The sequence below is a fragment of the Miniopterus natalensis genome, chromosome 5 (genome assembly GCF_054644295.1).
Source record: "Miniopterus natalensis isolate mMinNat1 chromosome 5, mMinNat1.hap1, whole genome shotgun sequence".
In the NCBI taxonomy this organism is placed as follows: domain Eukaryota; kingdom Metazoa; phylum Chordata; class Mammalia; order Chiroptera; family Miniopteridae; genus Miniopterus; species Miniopterus natalensis.
Window position 1 is genome coordinate 91765441 of NC_142085.1, and position 24431 is coordinate 91789871.

Genomic DNA, 24431 nt, shown 5'->3' on the forward strand with positions numbered 1-24431 from the left:
AGACGACGCGCGGCGGGGCGGGGCCCGCTCGCCCGGGGGACCGCCGCCGGCACCGACTCCCCCGCTTCCCGCCCCGAGCCCCGCCGCGTCCCCGCCGCACCTCGGCGTCAGGGACCCCACCCGCCCCCGCTCCTCGCGGCCTCTGGCTGCGGACCCAGCGCCCAGAGGCGCGAGCCACCGGCGGAAAGCCCGGGCCGCCCGTGCCGACCTCTGTCGCACAGCGCGGTTTCCTAGGCAACGGGCGCCGCGCCTGCGTACCTCGCTCCCTCGCCGCGTCGGCCCCGCCCCTTGCACGGGGCGGTCCCTCGAGAGGAAGCCCGTCGAGCGGAAGCGGAAGTGCGCGAGCGGCTGCGGCGGGACGGAGGGCGCGGGGCTGGTCTCGCCTGCGCTGGCGCGTCTCTGGGTAGGGCCGGGCCTGGGGCCGTTGCCGTGCGGCGCCGCCCTCCCCCTCGGCCTCGGCGCCCTGCTGCGCGCGGCTCTGCGCGGCCGCCCCTGCCGTGAGCCCGGCGGGCCCGCGCCCTCGGCCCCGCCGGTCCCCTCCCGGGCCCGCCTGCCTGCCCCGGCCGGGCCCGCCGCCCTGCTCCCCGCGCCCGCCCCGCGCCCGCCGTCCTCACCCCGCCCGGAGCCGCCGCTGTGCGCGCGTCTCCCGGGCCCCTGCGCTGCCCGGACCCGGGCCCCGGGACGGGGGACGCGGGCTCGCCGCCGGCCGGGAGCTTCCCCCGAGGGCGCCGTGTCCCCGTCGCGGGAAGGACGGGGTGTCGGGGCCTGAGGCCGTGGGCACGTTGGGGGAGAGGATGGTTCCAGGCGCCCGGCCTCGGGCCCTTTCCCTGTGAGCTGGAGGGGTCATGTCTCATCTTCCCTATTTTTAAGCGCTCCTGCCCTTTCGCTTCTCAGGTGCGCGTCGGGCCGCGCCCGCCTCAGCGCCCTTCCCGTGCTCTGCGGGGCACAGCAGCGAGTCGTTGGAGGCGAGCAGAAAACAGCCCCTAGATGGTAAGTCAGAGCCTGAGGGAGCCTCCGAGGAGGATGCCGTTTTAGCTTTGACTCGTGAATTTAAAAATGTATATTAGGTTCTTATCCTGAATTCTGCATAAATGAGGCCCCAGTTTTTACAGGTCTGCACACAGTTCCCTCTTCTGTGGCACTGGTTGTGTTTCATTGCCTCTGAGGGGTGGTCGCGAGCTGCAGTGGGTGGGGAGCCCCAGGGGCCCGCATCTGGGTTGCCCCTTAGATTGGGTGGGATCAGAAATTTTGTGAGGGCCCCAGGGACTGGGAGGACCGTCGGGAAGGACACATCTCTGGAGTGAAATGCAAAGTGTTGGGTGGGGGCGTGTCCCAGTGAAAGGAACACAGGCTTTGGAGGCACATGGGTTCCAGTCCCAGCTTTACTGTTACTGTCTGTGACCTCGGGCAGGTCACTTCATGCAACACACACTGCTGGCAGCTGCCCAGTTCTTCCTGCCTTTGCTGGCAGATGTGTCTTTTCCAAGAGTCTGAACAAAACTGATACTGTGCCAGAGGGACCAGAGGGGATGTTTGCTATGGGGCTTTCTGATTTAAAAAGTAGCCATGTTCTTGTAGAAAATTTATAGAACAGACTTTTTACAATCTTATGGGTTTTGACATATGCACCCCCCCCCCATGTTTCTTTTTTCCTTAACGACCCTGAGCCTTTGCTTCCCTCTTTAAAGATCCAGATGTTAGACAGGGACTTTGTCTTGTTCACTGCTGTGTCCACAACTACTAGCACGGGGCCTGGAGCATAGTAAACTCTAGATGAGTGTTTATTGAGCACATGTGGACATGTGGGTCTCATGCCTTTGGTTTATTTGGAGGACCAGAATATAGTCTCTTTACTCTCTTTAGTCTTTGGCAGTAGGAAATAGGGTTCTGTATCTTTCTACTCTTGGGATTCTTCCAAAATAGGGAGAGTGTGAGATACTGGGCGGCCAGAACAACCGCCCATGAGAGCCCCTCATTTATCTCCAGGCTTGCTTGCCTGCCTCCATTCTCCAGGACATAGGCAGGGCCATGTTTCTAAAATGCACGTGCTTAAGAGCTTTGACCGACATCTGACATCCCTTCTGATGAAGTGTAAATGCATGTGTGGTTTGCACACTCTTTTGCTGTCTGGCCCTGCCTACTGCAGCCTCAGATCACTCTACCTCCCTTAAAGCAGAGGTTCTAGCCATACTTAGCATTTGGGGTTATTTTTTTCTATTTTCCATGTTTGAGGAACATAAAGTTGCAGGTTGAACTAGTTAATAGAACAGTTGTTTTAAGCACCTTAGAAATATCCACTTAATAATAAAAAGGAACCTGGACTTAAAAGAATTTACCCCTTACCACTCTTGCTTCATGCCTGCTGTCCACCTACTCTCCGCCTCTATCGGCCACTCAGGACGGCCATTGTGGGTCCCCAACCTGCGCAGGATCTTCTGCTGTGTCGTCCCCCCACTCCCCGCCACATTCACGCTCTCTGCCCTTCTCTGTCCTACAGTTAAGCCCAAGTGCTCGTTGCCTGTTGGACATTTTCCTGCTGGAGTGTAAGGTGCTGAGGGCAGGGCTGTCTGTCACGTTCATGGCTCGTGTCTACTGTAGTGTCTACCTCAAAGCTACTCGCTGACTAATTATGTTCAGAAAAGACTACCTGGGTAGTGTTGAGGCGAGCTGAGTGCTAACGAGTTACAGCTGCAGATGGACAGCCTGTGTACTTTGCCTCAGCAGTTTCCCGTCTAAGACTCATCTCAAGGAGATGACCCAGGATGTGCTCAAAGGTTTTTATGCGTGGATGTGAGTCACATTCTTATGGCGTACAGTATAGGAAATAACTTAAACATTCTGCAGTGGGGTTCAGAGCTCACTTCACATCCACATTGTGCACCCATTAAAAGTTACACGATACAAGGTCAACGTCCTGACTTGGGAACACGTATATCGTAATAAATTAAGTCACAAAGTAGATTATAGAGTAGTATGGTCGCACTTTTTATAACAACTAGAAATACATACTCTAAAATATTTATTGTAGCCCTTATCTTTGAAAGGTGAGTAGTTTGTTTCTCTGTTCTATGATTTTCTGCAAAGAGCATGGTTAATTTATTTTTCATGGCTACTGTTTTAGTCAGAAAAAAATTTTACAAATATATTTCCAATATTAAAAAGTAATCTAGTTTATAAAAGTCGTAAGTATAGTAAACCCTCATATTTATATGGCTTTGTTTTAAATTTTGAGATAATTTAAGAATTTTGGACTGGTGCTGGGCAGATTTTATTAAGCTTTAGGTAATTGATGAGAAGTGTTTGATGAATAAATTTATAATCTAAATGAAAGTACGTCACACCAATTTATGAAGTAGGTTGTGTAAAGCTCACTTTGCAGATAAGAGAAACGAAGCTTATAGAATGAGGTGACTTGCTGAGAGTTTCATTGCAAGAAAGCAGAGGTTTGAGTTTGACTCTAGTTTGATTCTGGAGCCTTTCCTTTCGTCATCAGACCTGCCCCGCGCCTGCCTCCTCTTAGAGACAGCGCACAGGCATCTGCTGACAGCTACTGAGCGTCTGCATCAGCCTTGCTCTGGTTTTCTGACTCAGCACCAGGGGTCATGGCCAGATTTGTGGGGGTCCTCCAGGGCACCCTGAGTCTGGACGTGTATACCTAGGTGTAGTAAAGTGGATCCTGATAGCTATAGGCTTGATTCTTGGTTGAGTAAGCTTCTTATTCTGACATGTAGAACAGTAAGGAGGACTTTATTCAAGACTTGCCATTGGGGGGAGGGGTGGGGGGGGAGGGTTATAGCCAACAGACAGAGTGAGGGATCAACAAGAATCGGGGCAGGGACTGAGGAGTTTGATCAGATGTCGGGGTTGGGGGATTCTCTAAACTGACAGCAGGATTCTTGGTAAAACTGGCCTCTGCAGAGATGAGCAGGAAGCCTAAGATCGCAGCCTTGTGGAGAAGAGGGCCCAGAGGAGCCTGCTTGACGTTGGTACAGGAGGGTGTCTGCTGGATAAGCCTGTGTGGCAGCCCTGACAGGTGGAGACCACCTGAGTGGCAGCTACCCTTAGTTTACTTACTCGCCTGGTTGTCTGGATCCATAAGTACTCAGTAGACGTCTATCTAACACTGTCCCATGTGCTGCTGTGGGATAAACCTTGGAATCCTCATCCCTGTTCTCTCTCTTCTGTACGGGGTTCCCATAAGTTGTGTTTTTTTGTTTGTTTGTTTTTTGGGGGTGAGGGGAGGAAAGGAGAGAAGGAGCAGACTTCAGATATCCCACATCAGCCATGGGGGGCCTCACTGAGAGGACCCAGGCCCAGCAGGCACGTGACCATTGAAGTCTCAAACAAGCACGGAACAAAGGACTGCATGGTCTGTCCCTGTCCTCCAGCCTCCGATTAGCAGATCCACTGACACTGTTCCACTCTCACAGGGTGTAGCTCTAAATTTGCTCTCCACTCAGATCAGAACCCAAACGCTGGTGTTGCGTGCTGTTTGTAGATTTTTGTCTTGCAGGGATAAATCTAAGGTTATGGTTTTATTGTTCTGTGGGACACAAACCTGCTTTGTCTCCAACTGTAGAAAGCTTGTTTTAGTCAACTCCAGCTCTTCAGGTCCCTTTGCATGGGTGGTGGGTGCCCTGACACTGTTGGGATGCTGGCCATATCCGAAGGTGGCTGCAACCACTGGTACTGGTGCTCCTGCAAGTGCTGCTCTGCACATGGGATCTGTCCCCATGGCTGTCCATAGGTCCATTTGTCCCCGTGTCTGGAGTGGCTCTGGATGTGTAGTCTGACCTCTCCTGCTGGTGGCAGGTAGGGCTGATGTGTTTTTTCTGAGGCACGCCAGTCCATTCTCTATCCTCTGAGAGACTGAATAAAGGGGCTTCTGGACTGGGCTTTCTTCTGTCCACTTCCTGTTGGTGGTGGCCAGCGCCTGGGATTGATCTGGCTGTGAGGACGATGGAGCCCTTCCTGGTGGGGAGGCTGCCTCTGGGGCAGCGTGCTCCCATGTCCCTGCTGGCGGCTCCGTGAAATGTCCTGCACTGGTGCTGCTTGAGGGCACAGCTCTGCTGCTTACTCCTCGACCCATACTTGGAGTCTGTGCACTTGGTGATTCCTGATTTCTCCTTACGCACCTGCCCTTTGATGCCTTCATTTATTCTTCCACAATTACTGGCCCCTCGAGTGGCAGACACTGCTGGGTTTGGGGATGTGATAGAGTGGCCTCTGCCCCAGAGGGGCTCACACCCGTGGGACTGGTTTCCCAGGCTGTATTTTGGGCTATAAGACTCCTACCAAATGAAACATGACTTGTTTTCTTTCTAGACAACAAAATTTCTGTGTAATTTACAGGTAGAATAAATTCTATATATGTGGAATCGTCTTTAAAACTACCTGAAGGTAGATGATGAAAAACCTCAGTATTGCTCTTGCCAATAAAAGGCTTGTAAAACAAACAAAAAAATTGTTTAAAAAGGTAATGTCCATAAAATTATCTTTTTAAAAAAAATTTTTTTAAGCCTCAGCCAAGGATATGTTTTGATTTTAGAGAGAGGAAGGGAGAGAGAGAAACATCAATTGTTTGCCTCAACCAGGGATCGGACCTGCAACCTTTTGGTGTACGGACAATGCTCCAATCAACCAGGCCACCCGGCCAAGGCCACAGAATTATCTTTCAGAACACTTGTTTCCCACCATGCTGCCTACATTGACGGGTGGGTGGTGTGGTGCTGAGCATGTTGAGCTGAGTGGAGGGTCCCTCTGCTGTCACAGGTTCCAGGTCTTTGTGTCCGAATTTTTCTTTGCAAATGCAGTAGAAGAGCACATTGTGAGGTAACATTCCGGATGTAGTTTGTGATTCAAAATGGGAGAGATTGGCAGCGTGAAAGGCAGGAAACACCAGTGCGTATTTAATCAAAATAGTGAGCTTTCATTGCTGGGGTAAAAAAGGAGGAAAAACATTTGAATGAAATCAAAGCAGAGCTGAGCCTGATTCCTTGTAAAATAAAGGAGAATGTTTGGGGAAGCTCAGCGTTGTCACTTGCAGTTTTAGTAGAAAAATGCCTGAAAGAAAAATCCTTTTTGTTGGTGAAGGAAGGCAGCCAGACCCAACGTGGTGAGGCCACTGCACAGATGGGGGCCCAGCTTGTAGGGCTGGGGGTGAGAGCAGGTTCTGTGCTCCCACTGGCTGCTGGTGGGCTTGGGAGAGGGGTCCACAGAACCCAGCTTGGAGCCTGGTGAAAGAAGGGAAACCAAGTCACACAGCTTGTAACATTTAGTTTTGCTTCCCTCCTTTTACACCCTGTCCAGACCTGTACCCACCTACCTTTGGAATGTCATAAAAAAAAAACCCTCTGTTTCAGAAACATGTAGCCTTCCTAAACTAGGACCCATGCCTGGAGGTCCAAATGGCAACCACCTCATAGTTGAGATAATCCTCAGAAGTCACATACCTTAGTATGTTCCCAAGATAAACACCATCCTAGGGATCCACACAGGTGTGTGGATCCGTGTGTTCTGTTATATTTAATAACTAAACGAATAAGAGTTCTCTACATTTCAACAAATGTGTTACTTATGTCCACTCAACTTTTATATATTTTTCACTTAATGGCTCTTAAACAGGCAACGTCAAATCCTGATGGGGCCAGTGTTCATTAACAGGCAGTTCTCACAGGACACCCTGTGCAGTGCCCACCGCTTCTTATCTGTGACATGGAGTTACAGATGTTTACCTGTCGGTCATTGTAGAGACAAGGTTTTTGTGTGGAGTGCGCAGTGTCTCTGCTGGGAGTGAGCTCCCTGCAACGAGGGAGCTGTTGCCAGCGAATGGGCTTCAGCCTCTGATGGTTGCTGCACTCAGTCCTCAGTCCACAAGAGGCTCCTGTGTTCTTGTGTTGCTTTTGCATAATGAGGATTTTTTGTTTTGTTTTATCAAAGGACACTCCGCCCTGACAACTTAAAGAAAACCAAAGTGAAAAGAACAGGCAGTTAAGGTACAAGATGTCGTAATTGAGTTTTTCTGACCGTTGGGGGATGTTGTTACCACCTCAAGTAATGTCTCCTGTCACATCTTTTATTATGGAAAGATGTCTTAGTATCGAGTACTCTGCTTAGATTTTTTTTCAGATGTTGAGTTCTAACTCTAAACTCTATCTTGAATTTTTCACATTTTAGAAAGGGCAGTTTTCCATTCAAAGTCAGTTACCGTCTCAGATGTTACAAACATTTGCTGTAGTGAACTTTTATGTGCTGTATTTTTGACCTGAAGTTGGGGATCCGTGCATGCGCAAAGCTCACCTAACTTATACATAGATTTTTGACTGTATAGATAGGCAGCACCCCCTGATACCCACGTTGTTCAGGGTCAGCTAGTTCTCTTTTTAACCCCAAAAGTCTCCCCTTTGCAAATCCGACCCTCCTGCCTGCCCTCACCCAGATAACCCCTGATATGTTCTCTGTCACTACAAATCAGCTCAGCTCTCAATGAGCTAGAATTTTATACAAATGGAATCAAACAATGTGTACTTTTTTTTTTTGGCCTGGCTTCTTTAACTCAACAAAATTATTTTGAGAAATACCGGTTTATGTTTTAGGTTTTCAGAGTTAACTTTTATTTGGGTTCGTAACTGGGAAATACTACTTCTTTGAAAACCGTTACCTGTTTTGAATCCAATTGGGAAATCTCTTGAATAATAGTCTTAGTTTAAAATCTTAAAAGGTGCTATACTCTGTTGTCCTTGGAAGGTCAAACTGAAACGTATATTTGGCTGGAGTTCCTCACGCATCTTCATGGAAACTCTAGGCCCGGGTAGAGAATGGATATCGCGTTGTCGTGTATGTGTTTTGTCAGATGCCATAATGACCGATTTCCTTTCCTTTCCAGATCTTCCGGTTCAGTCATGGGTGTGAGAGGCTTGCAGGGGTTCGTGGGAAGCAGCTGCCCTCATGTGTGTACAGTAGTAAGTTTCAGAGAGCTGGCCGAGCAGCACCGAAGCAAGCACCCTGAGTGCCCTCCCACTGTCGTGGTGGACGCCATGTGCTGTCTCAGGTACTGGTACACGCCCGAGTCTTGGGTGTGCGGCGGCCAGTGGAAAGAATACTTTGCTGTTTTGCGAGATTTTGTTGGCATGTTTACCGCTGCCGGCATCAGGCTGGTGTTCTTCTTTGATGGCATGGTAGAGAAGGACAAGAGAGAGGCTTGGGTGGCACGGAGGCTGAAGAACAACAGGGAGGCAGCCAGAGTTTTCCGCTACATCAAGGCACATGGGGCGCAGCCCGGCAGGAGCATGTTCCTCATCCCTCCGGGGCTGGCCGTGTTCACACGGTGCGCCCTGAAGGCGCTGGGCCAAGAAACTCGGTGTTCCCTACAGGAGGCTGACTATGAGGTGGCTGCCTATGGCCTCCGGCACAACTGTCTAGGGATTCTCGGAGAAGACACCGACTATTTGATTTATGACACCTGCCCCTACTTTTCAATCAGCGAGCTCTGCCTGGACAGTCTCAGTACCATCATGCTCTGCAGGGAGAAGCTGTGTGAGAGTCTGGATCTCCACCTGGCAGACCTTCCTCTTCTGGCCTGCCTGCTGGGCAATGACATCGTCCCGGAAGGCGTGTTTGAGACGTTTCGGTACAAGTGCTTGTCCTCCTATACCTCTATAAAAGAGAACTGTGACAAAAAAGGCAACGTCATCTTAGCTGTAGCAGACCACATATCCAAAGTTCTTCGTTTACATCAAGGTGAGAAAAAGCTAGAAGAGATGTTACCTTTGGGACCAAACAAAGCTCTCATTTATAGGGGGATGGAATCATATCTTTTGCCAGGACAGAAATCTCCATGGATTTCCCAAAAAGCCAGAGTTATAACAGTGGACAAGCAAGTATCTGTGAGTTCAGACCCTGAGTCCAAGCAAGAAAGTCCCATGTGTACAGACCCGGAATCCAAGCAAGAAAGTCCAATGAGTTCAGACGCCGAATCCAAGCAAGAAAGTCCCATGTGTACAGACCCTGAATCCAAGCAAGAAAGTCCGGTGAGTTCAGACCCTGAATCCAAGCAAGAAGTTGCCTTGTGTACAGACCCTGAATCCAAGCAAGAAAGTCCTGTGAGTTCAGACCCTGAATCCAAGCAAGAAGCTCCTGTGTGTACAGACCCTGAACCCAAGCAAGAAGACCCCATGAATATGGAGCCTGAAATCAAGCAACAAGTAACCATGGTTTCAGACGCTGAAATCTTAAAGGTATGTAGAGAAGCCCGCCCACACCTAATATGTCCTGGTGGAAAATGTATCCATTGAGGGGCGTGTCAGTGAATATTGACCACCTACAGTGGATAAGGTGCTGTGGGGACACAGAGCAGGACCCTAGGAGTTTAGTTAGGAAGTTTGACATAAGCCACGAGAACTCACATTGTAAACCATGGTTGACACTGTCACTTGACTTACAGAAGAGAGCTCTGGAGACTTGAAGGAGAGAGGTCCTTGTGGGTTAAGATACAGAGAGAAGCTCCTGAAGAGGTAGAAGTGGAGCCAGACCTTAATGGGGCTGACGTGTGTGCTTCATACAGGCAAAGACTGTAGAGTTGCCAAAATTTAAGATTTCTTGGTAGAGTAAATACAACTGTCTGGATAAATCTGTCAGAGTACCAATTCATTTGAAATAAAAAGAATCAGAAGTGGGAGGGGGAATAGGAATGTGTTAGAAGCTCTTGCCTTAGGAGGGTCGTGAGATACAACTGTGACGTTTCTGATGGATTCTGTCAGAAGGGCACATAGGGAAACAGGTCACTGACCATCTTCATTGGTTAGAGTATCGGGTAGGAACTCCTTAAAAACTTTTTCTTTTCAACCTTACCGTAAAGCTGCTGGCCTGCCCACTTTCTTGATTTGAAGACACTTTAGCAATTGAAGTAGACATGTTGGTAGTCTTCTAGCCTTAGGATGTCAGCGAGTGCTAGCCAGCCAGGTGTGTTTGATGTGTCACTTCCTACAGTCCTCAGTAGTCTTGAGGTTGGCACTTTCATTAGCCCTGAATTATGTATGAAGAAAGGGAGGGGTAAGGAGGTGAAGACATGTCTGCAGTAATGAGTCAACGTAGCCAGTGTGTGTAAGTAATGAGACAGTGATTCATGGAGTTTTTGATATTTCAAGTGGTCCTGATGCCACATTTTAAATGCCGTTAGCTGTAGACTGTTTGGATTTAAATTTTGGGTGGTAATGTAGATGATTATCCTGCAGTGATAAGAATGTCCTTCACAGGAAAATAAAACTTATTTGTAGGTTATTGTAGCCCTTCTGGTTTTAAGTTCTTATTTAATGAGAAAGTGAAATCATTAAAATCATACATCTCCTCACCTACCACGTGCTCAGGCGTGGCAAGGCAGGTACAGACGAGTGCTCAACACGTGGTTTTCACTCAGTAAGAAATTACTGAGCAAAGGAGTGGGTGTGACACAGTTTCTCCTTCCAAGGGGTTTGTATTTAGTGGAGAGATCAGACAAGATGAACTCTGCAGGGTCAATGTGAGTCGAGCCCCATGAGGAGGGGAGCAGAGGGTTTATGGAGAGGGTGACGCTTGAGGTTAGCCCTCAAGGGAATGGGGCTGGTGAAGTGGGAGGCTAGGAGGACTGGGAGAGATTTTATGAAGCACAGGTGCAGGTGGGAGAGGGTCGAGCATCGTAGGAGCACTGCAGGTATGCACTGTGACTGGTGATCGCAGGTTCTCTGAGGCCAGGAGGTGTGTCCCGGGAAGGGATTGAGGCCATTGTTGTAAAGGGGCCCTGACTGTTAGTGTGAAGGATTTGTGGCAGCTGCGCAGACGCTTAAAGGAGGGCAGTGGTTGGGGCTGTGTTTGCGGATGGTGGAGAGATGAGAGGCTGGTCTGGGGCAGGTCCAGCACAGCTTTTCCCAGAGTCCTTACTCCTGGGTGGACAGAGGACTGATTTGGAGTCAGTGAGTCTGGTGGGTGCTTGGGTGCTGGAGGACAGGGAGCAGTAGAAAGCTCTCAGCTAAAAACCCAGAGGACGGGAAACACAGGCATCAGCTCGAGTTTGGGGGACAGGTATTCCTCGCTGTGTGCCTGAAGAGCACCCGTGTATGACAAAAAAGTGCTGACTTTTTCTAGTCAAACGTTCTTTTGTTTGCAAAGAGAAATCCATCATGTCTAAATTTTGCACAGATTGCTAGGGCCCGTCACGTCCAGGCAGAGAGCTACCTGGTGTACAACATCATGGCCAACGGGGAGATCGAGTGTAGCAACACCTTGGAGGACGCACTGGACCAGGCCCTGCCCAGCCAGGCCTTCGTCTACCGCCCGGTGCGGCAGCGCGTCTACTCCCTACTGCTAGCCGAAGGCCAAGGTGAGTCCTCATGATGACGCAGGGCGCAGGTGATTTCTGACACTGGCCAGATAAGGCCACAGATGCAATTAAATAGGGTTTACTCTTCAGCGAAATCTGTAGTGAGAATATCACTGACATCTGTATAAAGTCAGAGAACGGCCACGGGCGTCTGTGTATAATCAGCAACAGTTGGTCAGCAGTCAGAACATTTTTTCTATAAAATGTTATATTTCTATACCTTAAAAGGACTCATGCTTTTGGTTTTTTAAAGGATGAAAACCCTTTTCTCCTGCAGAAGTGTTGGTATGTTTATTATTAGCAGACACTGTCTACTTACTCTCCCTCAAAATAGGATTTTCTTAAAATAATTTTATAAAATGTAGAACATCATGTTTTAAAATATAAACAATTTTCCTTTAGGGTGTTTGTAATTAAATTTATGTGTCTTCCCATCTCTATGTCGATTGTGTAGTAGCAGCGAGAGTATAGGGAGAGGATATCAGTGGCCAGAGCAGTGGCCTGGGAACACCTTTAACACCAAGTACAGAGTCCATCAGGCCCCTAACCCTCTCTGAGGAGTAGTTTGGGGGAGTGAGGGAAGGAGAAGAGCACTTCCTCATAGAGACTAGTGGTGCTTAATGCAGGTAGTAATCTGTTGCCTTGCTCACCTGAGACTGGCTGACTGCACATGTCTGATGTGAGAGGTGATGAGAGAGAAGCTGATTTAAAAACAGAAACAGAGCCTATGTAATAAACTTTGGGACCAAATATTGTTAATTTTTTTCTTATATGGCTGGCTCTCTGCCCATATTCTTTCTGAACATGAATGATTGCACATTGACTAATGATTAAAAAAGATATTTTCATCATGAAAAAAGTTTACATTGTAGGATATTTGCCTGGAATTGTTTTTAGAGTACAGTTCACCCTTGAACAAGACAATATAGGGGTTAGGGGCATCAACCCCCACACTGAGTCAGAAATTCACATACAACTACAGTTGGCCCTCTGCATCCTCAGATTCCTTGAAAATTAGGGGTTTGAACTGCACAGGTCCACTTACTAAAATCTGCGTATAAGTGGACCTCTGCAGCTCAAACTCATGTTGTTCAGGGTTCAGCTGTATTTCATTAAATGAGGTTAAAACACATAAACTTTACTAATTTAAACTTCATATTTTGTTAATGTCCTTTATTTGCACTCATATAGATAACTTCATTAGAAAGCCATAATAACAGGAAACATTGCTTTAATTGAACTTGTCTTCACAATTGATCTTTAACTTCCTTTTCCTTAACTTTTTGGATTTCTGCATGAAGTTTACGTTATTAGGATGTGAAAATAAAATGCTGCTATTGCTGGTTTATTCATGGTAATGATAATGAAGCATTATCGGTCTTATCTGCTTGGCTTAGCTTATCATTCCTTGTGTACTTGAAAATTATGTCTATGCTGCAGTTGTTGAGTGGAGTGTTCTAGAAATATCAGGCGTGAGAATAGGCTATTCAAGTCGTCTACCAAGTTTCCATTGGCTTGTTCTTAGTTCTTGAGAAAAGAGTGTTTAAGTCTTCATCTGTTATTGTAGATATTTTTATTTATACTTTAAGTTTTGGGGCAGGTTTTTTTGGGTTTTTTCCCCTCCGATACATCTTTATTGATTTCAGAGAGGAAGGGAGAGGGAGAGAGAGAAATATCAATGATGAGAGAGCCAGCATTGATCGGCTGCCTCCTGCACGCCCATGACTAGGGATCAAGCCTGCAACCTGAGCATGTGATGTGCCCTGACTGGGAACCGAACCACAATCTCCTGGATCCTAGGTCTATGTTTAGCTGTTGAGCCATTCCTGGCTGGGCTATACTTTCAGTTTTGTTAGTTTTTGCTTCAGATAATTTAGTTCTGTTGTTAGGTGCATATATATTAAGGATTGTTTTATGTTTCTTAATTAATTGACCCTTTTAACATTATGAGATTTCCCTTTTTAAAAATCTGGTAATGTTCCTTGTCTTGAAGTTGGCTTTGTCTGAGACTCACTTGTGCACTCTAGTCTTCTTATGATTAGTGTTTGCATGGTATATCCTTGTTCTATCCTCTTACCTTTAAAACATTTCTTTATATTTGAAGTACACTTCTTTTAAGCAGCATATTGTCTGACAATCTCTGTCTTTTAATTAGAATGTTTAGACCTTTTACTTTTAATGTAATCATCGGCATTATTGGGTTTAAGTCTTCCATTTTGCTCTTCACTGTGTGTGTCCCCCGCCCCCCCTTATATACACCTTTTCTGACTTCTTTTGGATCAAATGAATAATTTTTATTTTGTTTTATATTTTCTTTGGGATTGTTAGATTTACTTGTGTTTTTATAGCAGTTGCTCTAGGGTTCATAATATTCATCTTTAAATTACCACCGTGCCTTCCCGTATTGTTCTACCATGTTATGTATAACGTGAAAACCTACAGTGCTCTACTTTCACTGTTTCTATCATTTTTGCTAATGTTGGCCTAATATCTTCTGTATATTTTTAAAACTTTTTTATTTTGAAATAATTATACACTCACAGGAGTTGCAGCAACAGTACGTTGAGTTCTATGTAGCCAACGCCTGGTTTTCCCCAGAGATGATGTCCTATGTAGTCAAGTACAGCATAAGGCAGGAAATCGACACTGGTACAGTGCTGTTAACTGGACTGCAGACCTTAGTCGCTTCCCACCCGTTTTTACGTTCCTTTGTGTCTAGTTCTATCCCATTGTACCCATGTTGAGATACAGAACTGGTCCATCACCAGGAACGCCCTGGGGCTGCCCCTCTGTGTGCTGCCTTCTGTCCCCTTCAGCCGCTTATTTGTCCTCTGTGTCTATATTTTGGTCATTTTGAAACTGTTACGTAAATGGAAACATACAGTACATAATTTTTTGAGATTATGCATTTATTTTAAACCCCCTAATACACAATTCTTATTTTTACTTTAAACTAGGGGTTGGCAAGCTTTTTCTGTGAGGGTCACTATAACAAGGATTTCAGGCTTGGAGGTCCCCCCAGACTCTGTAACCAGCACTGCGCCCGGCTGCTGTCGTGAGAGTAGCCACAGACAGTGGGCCAGCGGCAGAGCGTGGCTGTGTCCAGCCAGTGAGGCTTTGTCTGGTTTCCCGTGTCACAGAATCTAAATTCTGGGTGATCTTCCTGTGTTGCAGAGTAGTCTTTTGCTAATTTTCAGTCATTTAAAATAATGTGAAAAGCATTGCTAGCTTTCAGACTGTGAAAACAAACAGGCCAGATTTGGCTCATGGGCTATACCTCCCAGCTCTTACTTTAAGCAGCCACTTGCCATTTAAGGGAATTAATGAATGAGAAAAAGTCATCTACATTCAGGGCAGCATTTTTGGTTTCTTAATTTATTTGTGTACATCCAAGTTTCCTTTAGGATTCTCTTTCTCCAGGAAAGAACTTGCTTTTACATTTCTTGTGGTGCTCATCGTATTTCTCTGAGTTGTGTTCCTGCAGATACCTTTACTTCAGAATTATAATGTTGCTGGATATAGAATTCTAGGTAATTTTTTGTTTAGCACTTTAAACATGTCATGGGATATCCAGCTTGTATTGTTTCTCATTAGGTGGCAGTGGCCCTTCTTACTGTGGTCCCCCATGTGTCACGAGGGTGTTTTCCTCCAACCATCTATAAGGCTTTTCTGTTCACCACAGTTTCCAGCAGTTTAAGTTGAGTGTCAGAGTGGCTTTCTCTGTGTTTATTGCACATGAGATTCCTGAACTTCTTGGATCTGTGAGTTTATATTTCCTGTCAAGTTTGGGGAAAAATTGAGTGTTACTTTATCAAATACTTTTTTCTGTCTTTGTCTCTCTAACCTCTCCTTCTGGGCCTTTGATCAAGTACATGTATAGTTTACCCCTCATAGTGCCCTTGGGTACCCCGGCTGGTTGTTAAGCCTCTTTCTCTCTGAGCTTCAGCTTGGGTAGCTCCTGTTGCTCTGTGTTCCAGTTCAGTGAGCCTGCCTTCCATGTGTAAGTGAGGCCATGCGATGCTCGTCTTTCTTTGGCTTATTTCACTTAGCATAGGGGTGAGGAACCTTTTTTCTGCTAAGGGCCGTTTGTATATTTATAACATCATTTGAGGGCCATACAAAATTATCAGCTTAAAAATTAGCTATGAGAACTCCTAAATTTATTGAATTTTGAGTCCTGCCTACAGTTGCCTTGGCAGGGCCAGATCAAGTGGTTTCACAGTCCTATAAGGCCTCTAGGCCAGATGTTCCCCATCCCTGATAATACTCTCCAGGTCCCTCCATGTTGTGTCAAAGGGTAAGAGATCCTTCTTTCCATGGTGTAGATGTACCACAGCTTTTTTATCTACTCATCTCCTGATGGGCACTTGGGCTGTTTCTAGATCTTAGCTATTGTAAACTGTGCTGCTGTGAACATAGGGGTGCATATATTCTTTCTCATTAGTGTTTCAGGATTCTTAGAATATATTCCCAGAAGTGGAATCACTGGGTCAAATGGAAGCTCCATTTTTAATTTTTTGAGGAAACTCCACACTGTTTTCCACAGTGGCTGCACCCATCTGCATTCCCACCAGCAGTGCACTAGGGCTCCCCTTTCTCCACACCCTCGCCAGCACGAGTCGTTTGTTGATTTGTTGATGGCAGCCGTTCTGACAGGTGTGAGCTGGTACCTCGCATGACAAATATGTTTTTTAAAATCCTAGAGGAATGCCCAGCTGGGCGTGGCTCAGCGGTTGAGCGTCGACCTAGGATCCAGGCGATCAGGGTTCGATTCCGTCAGGGCACATGCCCAGGTTGTGGGCTCGATCAATGCCTCTCTCATCATTGATGTTTCTGTCTCTCTCTCCCTCTCCTTTCCTCTCTCTGAAATCAATAAAGATATTAAAAAAAAAAAAAAAAATGAAAATCCTAGAGGATTGTTACAAACTTGAAAATCCCAGTAATCAAGAGGCTAAAGTCCACATCGCTTCTTGCTCTCTTCTGGCCCGTACACTCCTCCCCCTGCCCACACACCCAGATTGGGAGAGGAGTGGCATCGTATGCCTGTCCGGTGGGAATGACAGGAGCAGATTTGGGCCATTCTTCCATTTCCATGGGTGACATTACAGCATGAGGGAGAGTAACCCTAGCAAAGAGCTTCTCCTCCAGGCTTTGTTTCACTCTTTGAACTCAGCCCAGCTAATCAAAAGTTCCAGCCCTGCTGGGTGTGGCTCAGCCGTTGAGCATCCGACCTAGGATCCAGGCAATCGGGGTTTGATTCCCGGTCAGGGCACACACCTGGGTTGCGGGCTCGATCAATGACTCTCTTATCATTGATGTTTCTCTCTTTCTCTCCCTCTCCTTTCCTTTCTCTGAAATCAATAAAGATATATTTTAAGAAAAAAAAAAAGTTCCAGTGAGAAAACCAGCCTTTTCTCCTGGAATTGCCAGGCTCTGTTGCCTCTTTCTTTTTCTCAATATATAGGCATTAAGATTATTTTATCTTGGTTCAGACAAATCAAATTGCTGCAACATTTCTGCTATAATTTCAAAGTGATGGCCTATTAAAGCCTCTGAAGTGAACGGGCAAGCTCTAGGGTTTTCCAGGGAAACGGTTTATTGTTATTTGAAGGAGATCTCAGGCAACACTTTGCATCTGGCTCTGGGTTTTGGAAGGGCGGAAGCTGGCGCCATCTGAGGAGGGGAATCTGAATGTCTAGGTTTGGGTGCGGACATGATGGTGCTGCCAGACTTACTCTGTGTAAGCGTTGACCCTCTCTAGCCTCGGTGCACTGGCCTGTGCCCTCTGTGACAGAGGTCTGTTACCTTACCTGTCCCTGTTGCCCGTGACTTGTGAAGGGTGGATGGCAGGACCCACAGACCTGGTCTGGTGCTCTTTACCTGCCTTTGTAGCAGACTGTGGAGGGGAGTGTAGGCTGCCTGGAGAGTGGGGAGGCATCTGGCTCCAGAGCGGAGGAGCCGCTGCCCCGGCTTGGAATGGGTCCCTGGCAGAGTTGGGTCTGGGGACGAACAGCCCTCGCGCACCTTTGCTGACCCAGCTGTCTTTACTCAGATGGCGCTGGCAGCTGCCCACCTGTCCAGGAGTGGTTTGTGTACTCTGGGAACCCGCTGAAGCACCCAGACCTCGTCAGGCCTCTGCCGATGAACATCCCAGGTACAGACAGCCCTTGTTTAAGCAGATTACTAACCTGTTCACCATGCGGTAGGAGTGTAGTCACGGGTTCATGTGGAAATGTATTCCCAGAACTACACCTGCACTTGTTTCCAGTTCAGCTGGGCCCCAGAGAAGGCCTCCATCCCCACGACAGAGGGAGGCCGCATGCAGACTTGCATGGCCAGTCTGCTGCTGGGTCCTGCTCACTCATGGGTCTCAGATGGCGAGGTCGGCACCCATTGCTACTGACCCCGGGGCCTGGCCTGAATTCACAGGGTGAGGTCTTGCTCTTCTGCTGGAATCGGCTCTTCCTCCCACCACGGAACCTTATTTGGTGAATGGAAAGTTGTTTTAACTGGAAAAATAAGTTTTCTTTTCACAAGAGGTTAAAATGGATAAGGAGAGGGAAGGAAAAGCACGCTCCCTACGAGTGAGCTGAAGCGAGGCTGCTCTTCCTGTGAGTGGCCTGCACCTCTGTGCTGTGTCTTCGTCCACACACTGGCCATTTGCTGTGATTTAAGTAAATGAGCAAGGGGTTGTTCTTTTCTTTGGTTTAAGTAATGTAAATGCATGTATGACAGACAAAAATAAAGCGCTAAAAGTTACGTTAGGGATTTCCCTTGTGAAGTGTGGGGTCCACGGGAGCCAGTGCACATCTCTTGGCCCCATGGCAGCAGAACCAGGACCGCCCAGCTTCAGTCCTGCTGCTCTCTGGAGTTTGGAGGCTGCCATGCAGGGTCGGGGACAGGGACAGGGTGAGCTGGTATCTCAACCCAGCGCCTAAGGTGGCTGTGGCCTCGCTTCCACCTGGGGGTAGCTGCCTGGGAAACATACACTGAAAGCATCCCTAACCACACAGGGCACAGTGCAGGGAGGAAGAGCCCCGTTCCCTCAGAGCACAGAGGCACGGTGTTTTCTGTGCAGTGCATGGACACAGCCTATAACCCAGAGCTCTGCAGACATTTGCCTTCTGGTCCCTCTGAGCCTTAAAACCCAGAGGTGTCAGCGGGGAAGAGGCTCATGTCCTTGGTTCTCTCATTGTCTTTCTAGAAGAAGCATGTTGTAACTTGCTGGTGCAAGAATAACCTTATTGGACTTCGTGGACTTTTTCATCCAGGGGGAGCACCTAGTCTGAAACTGCTGTGGCTGGACCAGGAGCCCGGAACCCAGGTGCGGCGGATGGATGCGCTCCTCGCCTGCTTCGACCTCTCCTCCTCGCGGGAGGACCTGCAGGCCGTGGAGAGCCCCTTTCAAGCACTGTGCTGCCTCCTCATCTACCTGTTTGTGCAGGTAACCTGGGCTCCTTGCTGTAGTTGCTGCGTTGCTCCTGCTTCCAGCCTTCATCCCGCACGAGGTGCGTGCTCTGGGTGCAGCCTGGGGCCGGTTGCTGCGTCACATCTGTCCAGTGCCTGGTCCCTGAGCACTAGCTCTTTGCAGAGCCCTGACACTAAAGGATCGTTCTGTGTTGTCACATCTGAGGAGCCTGGTCTGCCATCGGACTTAGAGGTGCATGAGGCACGTCAGTGCAACAGGCTCGGGAAGCCCTGCTTGCACTTTGGATCTGCTTCCATAGCTGCAAGACGATGGATTTCCCATCTGTCGTGTCACTGCTGGGGGGTCCTTCCTGTTCTGGGGTTTGGGGGATAGGTGGGTCCACCTCTGCACTAAACCTGACCTGGCTGCAGTCCCAGCTTTCCCTCCACAGGTTTGCACTGCTGGGAAAGTTACTTGAGCTTCCCTAAGTCACGTTCATCGGGGCCCCTCACGGGTGTGTACAGCACTTTGTGTTCTAAGCTGAAAACGAGGTGGTAGCTGCTTCCTGGGGTTACTGGACAACTGTAGGACAGAGACACAGAAGAGCTGTGTGGGAGGGCAGGTGAGGTGTCTGTGGCTCCTGTTCGTCCTCACTGACATCCTCAGCCTACCGCACCCAGGCCCAGGCCACACGCCAGGAGCACAGCACTGGGTCCCTGATAGTAACCTGCAGCAGATGTACCGGGTGTTAGCACTACCAGACACGCACCCTGAGTTTTTTCAGCTGCGCAGATGGGCTGTGGAGTCCTCTCACTGTCACTCAGCACAGCTCTGCTCACATGCCAGCAGTCAGCTGTGCAGGTGACAGTTATGAAAATCCACCCACAGCAGAGGAGGTCCGATTGCAGGACAGTTGCTTCCCCTGTGTACAAGCATTGGGGGGATTTTCCACTTTTACCTTTTTTCCACTAATAATCATCTTTTCAATAAAAATATCTAGGGAAAGTCAGCGTGAGGTAGACTCAGTGCTGGCTTGACCCTAAGGGACACATTCATTGGAACTTTTTATAACTAAAAAGAACAAAGGGACACAGCAGTGGTTTCCTTGGATTAGGGATGTCCTGTCACACAGTAATCATCGCCTTGGTTAGTCAGATAGGTGGGTGCACTGTAGAATTATGGCACCTCCACAGCTGTGCCTGAGCTCGATGCTCTTGTGTGTGATTTATATAAAAGTGCCTTCCGTGCAATGTAAAAACCTGCACAAACTGGTCCCAGCTTTGGGAAAAGCGTCTGGGAGGGCACCTTTACCTCACAGAAAGTGCACACTTAAAATAATCTACAGCAGAACAAATATTCTAAGAATGAATCCCATCGTGAAATTCTAAGATTCTGGTGTTACTAAGAGTCCCATTTTGGATGTGCGCTGTGAAGGTGGTCCCGGAAGGGTGAGCTGCGAGGAGCCTGGCAGGCAACAGCAGTTCTGTTCCCAGGTCACTGTTCTAAAACCAGCCTCCAAAAGCTGCTGCTGCAGGGTTGGCGTCATGAGCCCGCAGACCTCAGTCTGGCCGCAGAGAGGTGGAGTTTGTGGGTTTAAAGAGAGACCTTCCCTGCTCGGACCTACTTCTGTCATCTTCGTCATGAGGAAGACAACTACTTTGGAATAAGAACGGAATAGATGTGATGGGTCGGTCAGTTCAGATACTCAGATCTCAGCAGCATGGTCTCCCAAGCCTGGGCTCCCATAGGGTGCGCTTCCTGTAAGGAGAGCTCCGGGTCCTCCTGATGGCGGATCACTCGGCTGGTGGGCACAGGCGAAGTCGCCACCCCCTGATCCTGCAAGGAGGAGGCCTGTAGAGTCTGCGTCTGTTTCGCCACCTGGCCCTGTCCTCCCAGCTCTTAGGTACACCCCCCCCCCCCCGCTCGCTCCTCCGTGTCTCTGCCTCTCCTGATTTCTCCCTCTCACCCTCATTAGATCTTTTCATTCCACAGAGGATTGGCAAGGACTCATACTTTGGGGATCCTGGTTTCCTTTAAAATGGGATTCAGGGGTACAAGCTTTGCCTGGGCCTGGTGAGGGTGGGTTCTTATCCCAGCCCTGGTCACTCAGGCCAGATGTAGGGCGTCTGAAAACCCCTGGACTGCCAGCTCAGAAATTTGTGCCAAAATGATCACCTCTATCCTCCAAGACTTGGACTTGGTCATAGCTCATGACTCCTCTCAGCCTTCCAGAACTTTCTGCCCTGCTAGAGAGTCACCAGGCTCCTCTGTCCAGTGTGGCCTGGGCTGTGGGAAAAGAGGCCCTGCTCACCTCCACCTGTGTCTCTGCTTGAAATCTGAACACTGTGTGTTTCCCTGTACCTAGTTGTTGTTACCATGCTGAGAGGTGCCAACACTGGGCTTTCCGTCTCCCTTCCAGGTGGACACCCTGTGCCTGGAGGACCTGCATGCTTTTATTGCTCAGGCCTTGTGCCTCCAAGGAAAGTCGGCTGTGCAGCTTGTGGACTTGCAGGTATTGGCACCATTTACTGTCACAGTTCTAGGGACCCCTGGCTTGACCGAGGCCGTCCCTCTGCTGCCTTTTTTTTTAGTTTTGTTTTTTCCATTATGCAGTGATGTAGCTTCATCTCTCAGTCTCACCCAGAGCACTGCCAGGTCGGCAAAGCTGTAGAAGGAGCCGGTGCGGACGGTAGCCCAAGTCTCTGAGCAGCAGCAGCAGCATGCTGACTGGCATGTCCATGTGACAGTTCTGAGAAACCTATAATTACTACTGTCTCGATGTTCTAGACACCCAAGAACATTGGTGGCTCTCTTGTAGCCCTTGCTGACTTTATTTATTCAAATATATATATTTTTTAATTTCAGAGAGAGGAAGGGAGAGAGAGAGAGAAACATTAATGATGAGAATCGTTGATTGGCTGCCTCCTGCATGTCCCACATGGGATTGGGCCCATAACCTGGGCCTGGGCCCTGACCGTGGTTCGATTCCTGGTCACTAAAATAATTGCCGACACTCTGATCTCTAAGAACAAATACTGTCTATCATTTAGTGTCAGTTGTTTTTCAAGAGCCAACTTTCCAGTTTAAAATAGTGATCTTTCCCCCTTCATTGGCACTTAGTGATGTGCACGTGTCTGTGCTCTGTGCCTGTCAGGCTCTGTCAGATGACCTCGGTGGGGTGACCATGTCACCTTTCCTTGAGCTCACCCTGTGCTTGGCACAGCACATCCTCACTGTTTCAAGCAGGGAGAGAGCTTTATGTTGAACGGGCTTCAAAGGACACCAGCAGGTCTCGGTTTTAGGACAGTTTGGAAATTAGAACAATGGAATGCCATTTTCCTAGCACAGTGAGTCCATCGGTACCTAAGATGATGATCCTAGCTCCTTTTTAAAGGAAGTTTTCAGAGCACAGTGTACCTCAGAGCCTGCCCAAGGGCTCAGCCTTGCTGGGGAGGGCCTGCTCCGGTCTGCAGCTCAGTGTCTGTGAGCAGAGCAGCCTGGGCGGAAGGTCTGGCATGTGATGGCAGGGGAGCAGTCTCTCCCCAGGTCACCTGCCTCCACACCTCAGTCCCTGGAGTGGCTGTGGTCATTGCGAGTGTCTGTTTTGGACGGAGCCGGCTGGTGCAGAGGCTCAGGTGTCTGTCCCCACAATGTGGAGTGCTCTTCACCTTCTGTGTCTGGTCTCCACAGCTCGATCACATCGACCCCAGAGCCGTGCAGCTGGGCTCCCTCCTGGTCCGCGGCCTGACCATGCTGTTGCTGGTTAATAGCGCATGTGGCTGCCCCTGGAGGATGAGCGATTTCATGCCCTGGAACATCTTTGATGGGAAGCTTTTCCATGAGAAGTACCTGCAGTCTGAGAAGGGATACAGTGTGGAGGCCCTTGTGGAGCAAAATGTGAGTTCATGTGTGGTTCACACACGAGTTCATGTTCTGGACAGTGAACAGGTTTCAATCAGTGGGTCATGGGAACTCCGAGTGCTGGGCTGAATGTCAGAAAGGTCAGAAGAGCTGTGTCCCTCACACCACTTTACTGTGGAGACAGACATGCTCCAGAAGCACCCAGAGGTGCCTAGGTTCTGACAGCTCACACAGAAACGCACGCTGACAGTGTTGTTCAGGAGCCAGAGATCTGCGCCCAGGCCCAAGGCTGCAGGGCCAGCAGAGCTGCTAGCTTTTGCCAGAACACTTCCTGGGCTCAAGACCCAGATGTCTGTGGAGGGAGAGCCAACAGCGTCCTGTCCAGTCTGATGTGCTTAATTTTCAGGTGCTTTTGCTCCTTCCGCCTTTTTGAATTAAGTACAGATGTTTCCTGCAGAGGTGGCTCTGCCGATGTCAGACTAATTCAGCAGGAGCAGTGACAGTTTATTACTTGAAAATATTCCCCAAATGCTGACAGTTTAGTTGGGGACATTGACTGCTGTCTGGCTTCGTAAGTACAGTTGCTACGTGGGGAGATTTCCAGGCAAGGCCTTGGAGAAGCTCACTGGAGTGCATTTGCTGCCCACTGTGTGCGGGGGCTCGATGGCCTGTTGGAGAGGCTCTGAGCTCCCATGTCCGAGAGACGTTTTATGCTTGTGTCATACTCGTTTCTCTCAACAGGATGTCATGGGAATTTAAGTTCAGAATTTAGACACCGCCAGAATTATGTGCAGATAAGAGCAGGACAGTGAGGGGACATGGCTCCTACTGGGTGGTTACCCCACAGAGGATGAGGAGCGAACACTGCGAATCGTGGATCATGCGTCTCTCCTTTCTGACTGGCGTCTCAGCCACGTGCACAGTGACTGAGTTCACGCACTCGATTTAGAACAGGCAGGCGGGACAGGATGCTTGGTGAAGTGGGGTTAGGAGGCCAAGTGTTTCTTCCTTGCCTCCACTCCCACATGTGAGATTACACCATATCTGCAGGCAGAGTTTTAGGTCAGATTCTTGGTGGTGACCCAGGTGTTTTAGAAGTAACTGTCTGACCTGTTAGTGTTACTGTCTGGGGACTCAGGAGGGCCAGGCAGGTTACAGATCCCCAGGGGACCGTCCCTGCACTGTCCCCGAGCACCCACCATGTTTCACGCTGGTCTTTTTGCAGAGGTCCCGGGTCACCAGGTTCCACCAGCTGAAGGCCATTGTGTGCAAGGCCTGCCTGAGGGAGGACCGGCGCATCGTCAGCCGGCAGCTCTGGCAGCCGCACCACTCAGGTGGGTCCAGAGTCTCGGGAAAGAAGTCCAGAGGCTGACGGCATCACTTAAAAAACAAAACTGAAACACTCGGTTGTCACTCACCCGTTTAAATTTTGGTTCTTTTAGGAAAAAGTTCTTCAGAAGGTTCCTTAATGAATTCACAATTAAGAGCCACTCTGGCTCCAGAGCCTCTCGCCGGGGCCCCTGAGGCATAGGTGCTGTGGGTGATGTGTGTTTGACAGACATTGTTTTTTCTCTCAGAATAAACGTATGTTCAAAAAAATCAGAGTACAGAGGAAGTGATGAAACAGGAAATAAAACTTTTCATTCTGTCTCCTAAAGACAGCTGTGCACGGACAGTGAATTTTGCAGTCTTTTTTGTGCTTTACTTGCTGGTTATTCCTTGAGTGGTTCTGTACCCGGTGTTCTGGGCAGCACTTAACTAACAGCGTGAGTGGTCATGATAGTAAAACAGCTGACATGCTGGCTCCTG

At 48.7% G+C, this 24431-nt stretch overlaps 1 protein-coding gene across 3 annotated transcripts in view; it reads left to right on the top strand.

Moving 5' to 3' along the window:
* Positions 1-753: 753 nt before the first annotated feature.
* Positions 754-24431, top strand: part of FAM120B (family with sequence similarity 120 member B) — a 28573-nt gene continuing 4895 nt past the window's right edge. The window contains exons 1-8 of one of the 3 annotated variants that reach the window (XM_016212947.2): positions 754-990; positions 7886-9236; positions 11173-11353; positions 17406-17507; positions 18625-18797; positions 21181-21273; positions 22452-22658; positions 23848-23956. In XM_016212947.2, coding sequence (XP_016068433.2) covers positions 7902-9236; positions 11173-11353; positions 17406-17507; positions 18625-18797; positions 21181-21273; positions 22452-22658; positions 23848-23956 — 2200 coding nt within the window. In that variant the 5' untranslated portion in view covers positions 754-990; positions 7886-7901. Of the gene's footprint in view, positions 991-7885; positions 9237-11172; positions 11354-17405; positions 17508-18624; positions 20665-21180; positions 21274-22451; positions 22659-23847; positions 23957-24431 lie in introns of those variants that run through there. The other 2 variants (XM_016212948.2, XR_001603193.2) reach the window with 2 other exon arrangements.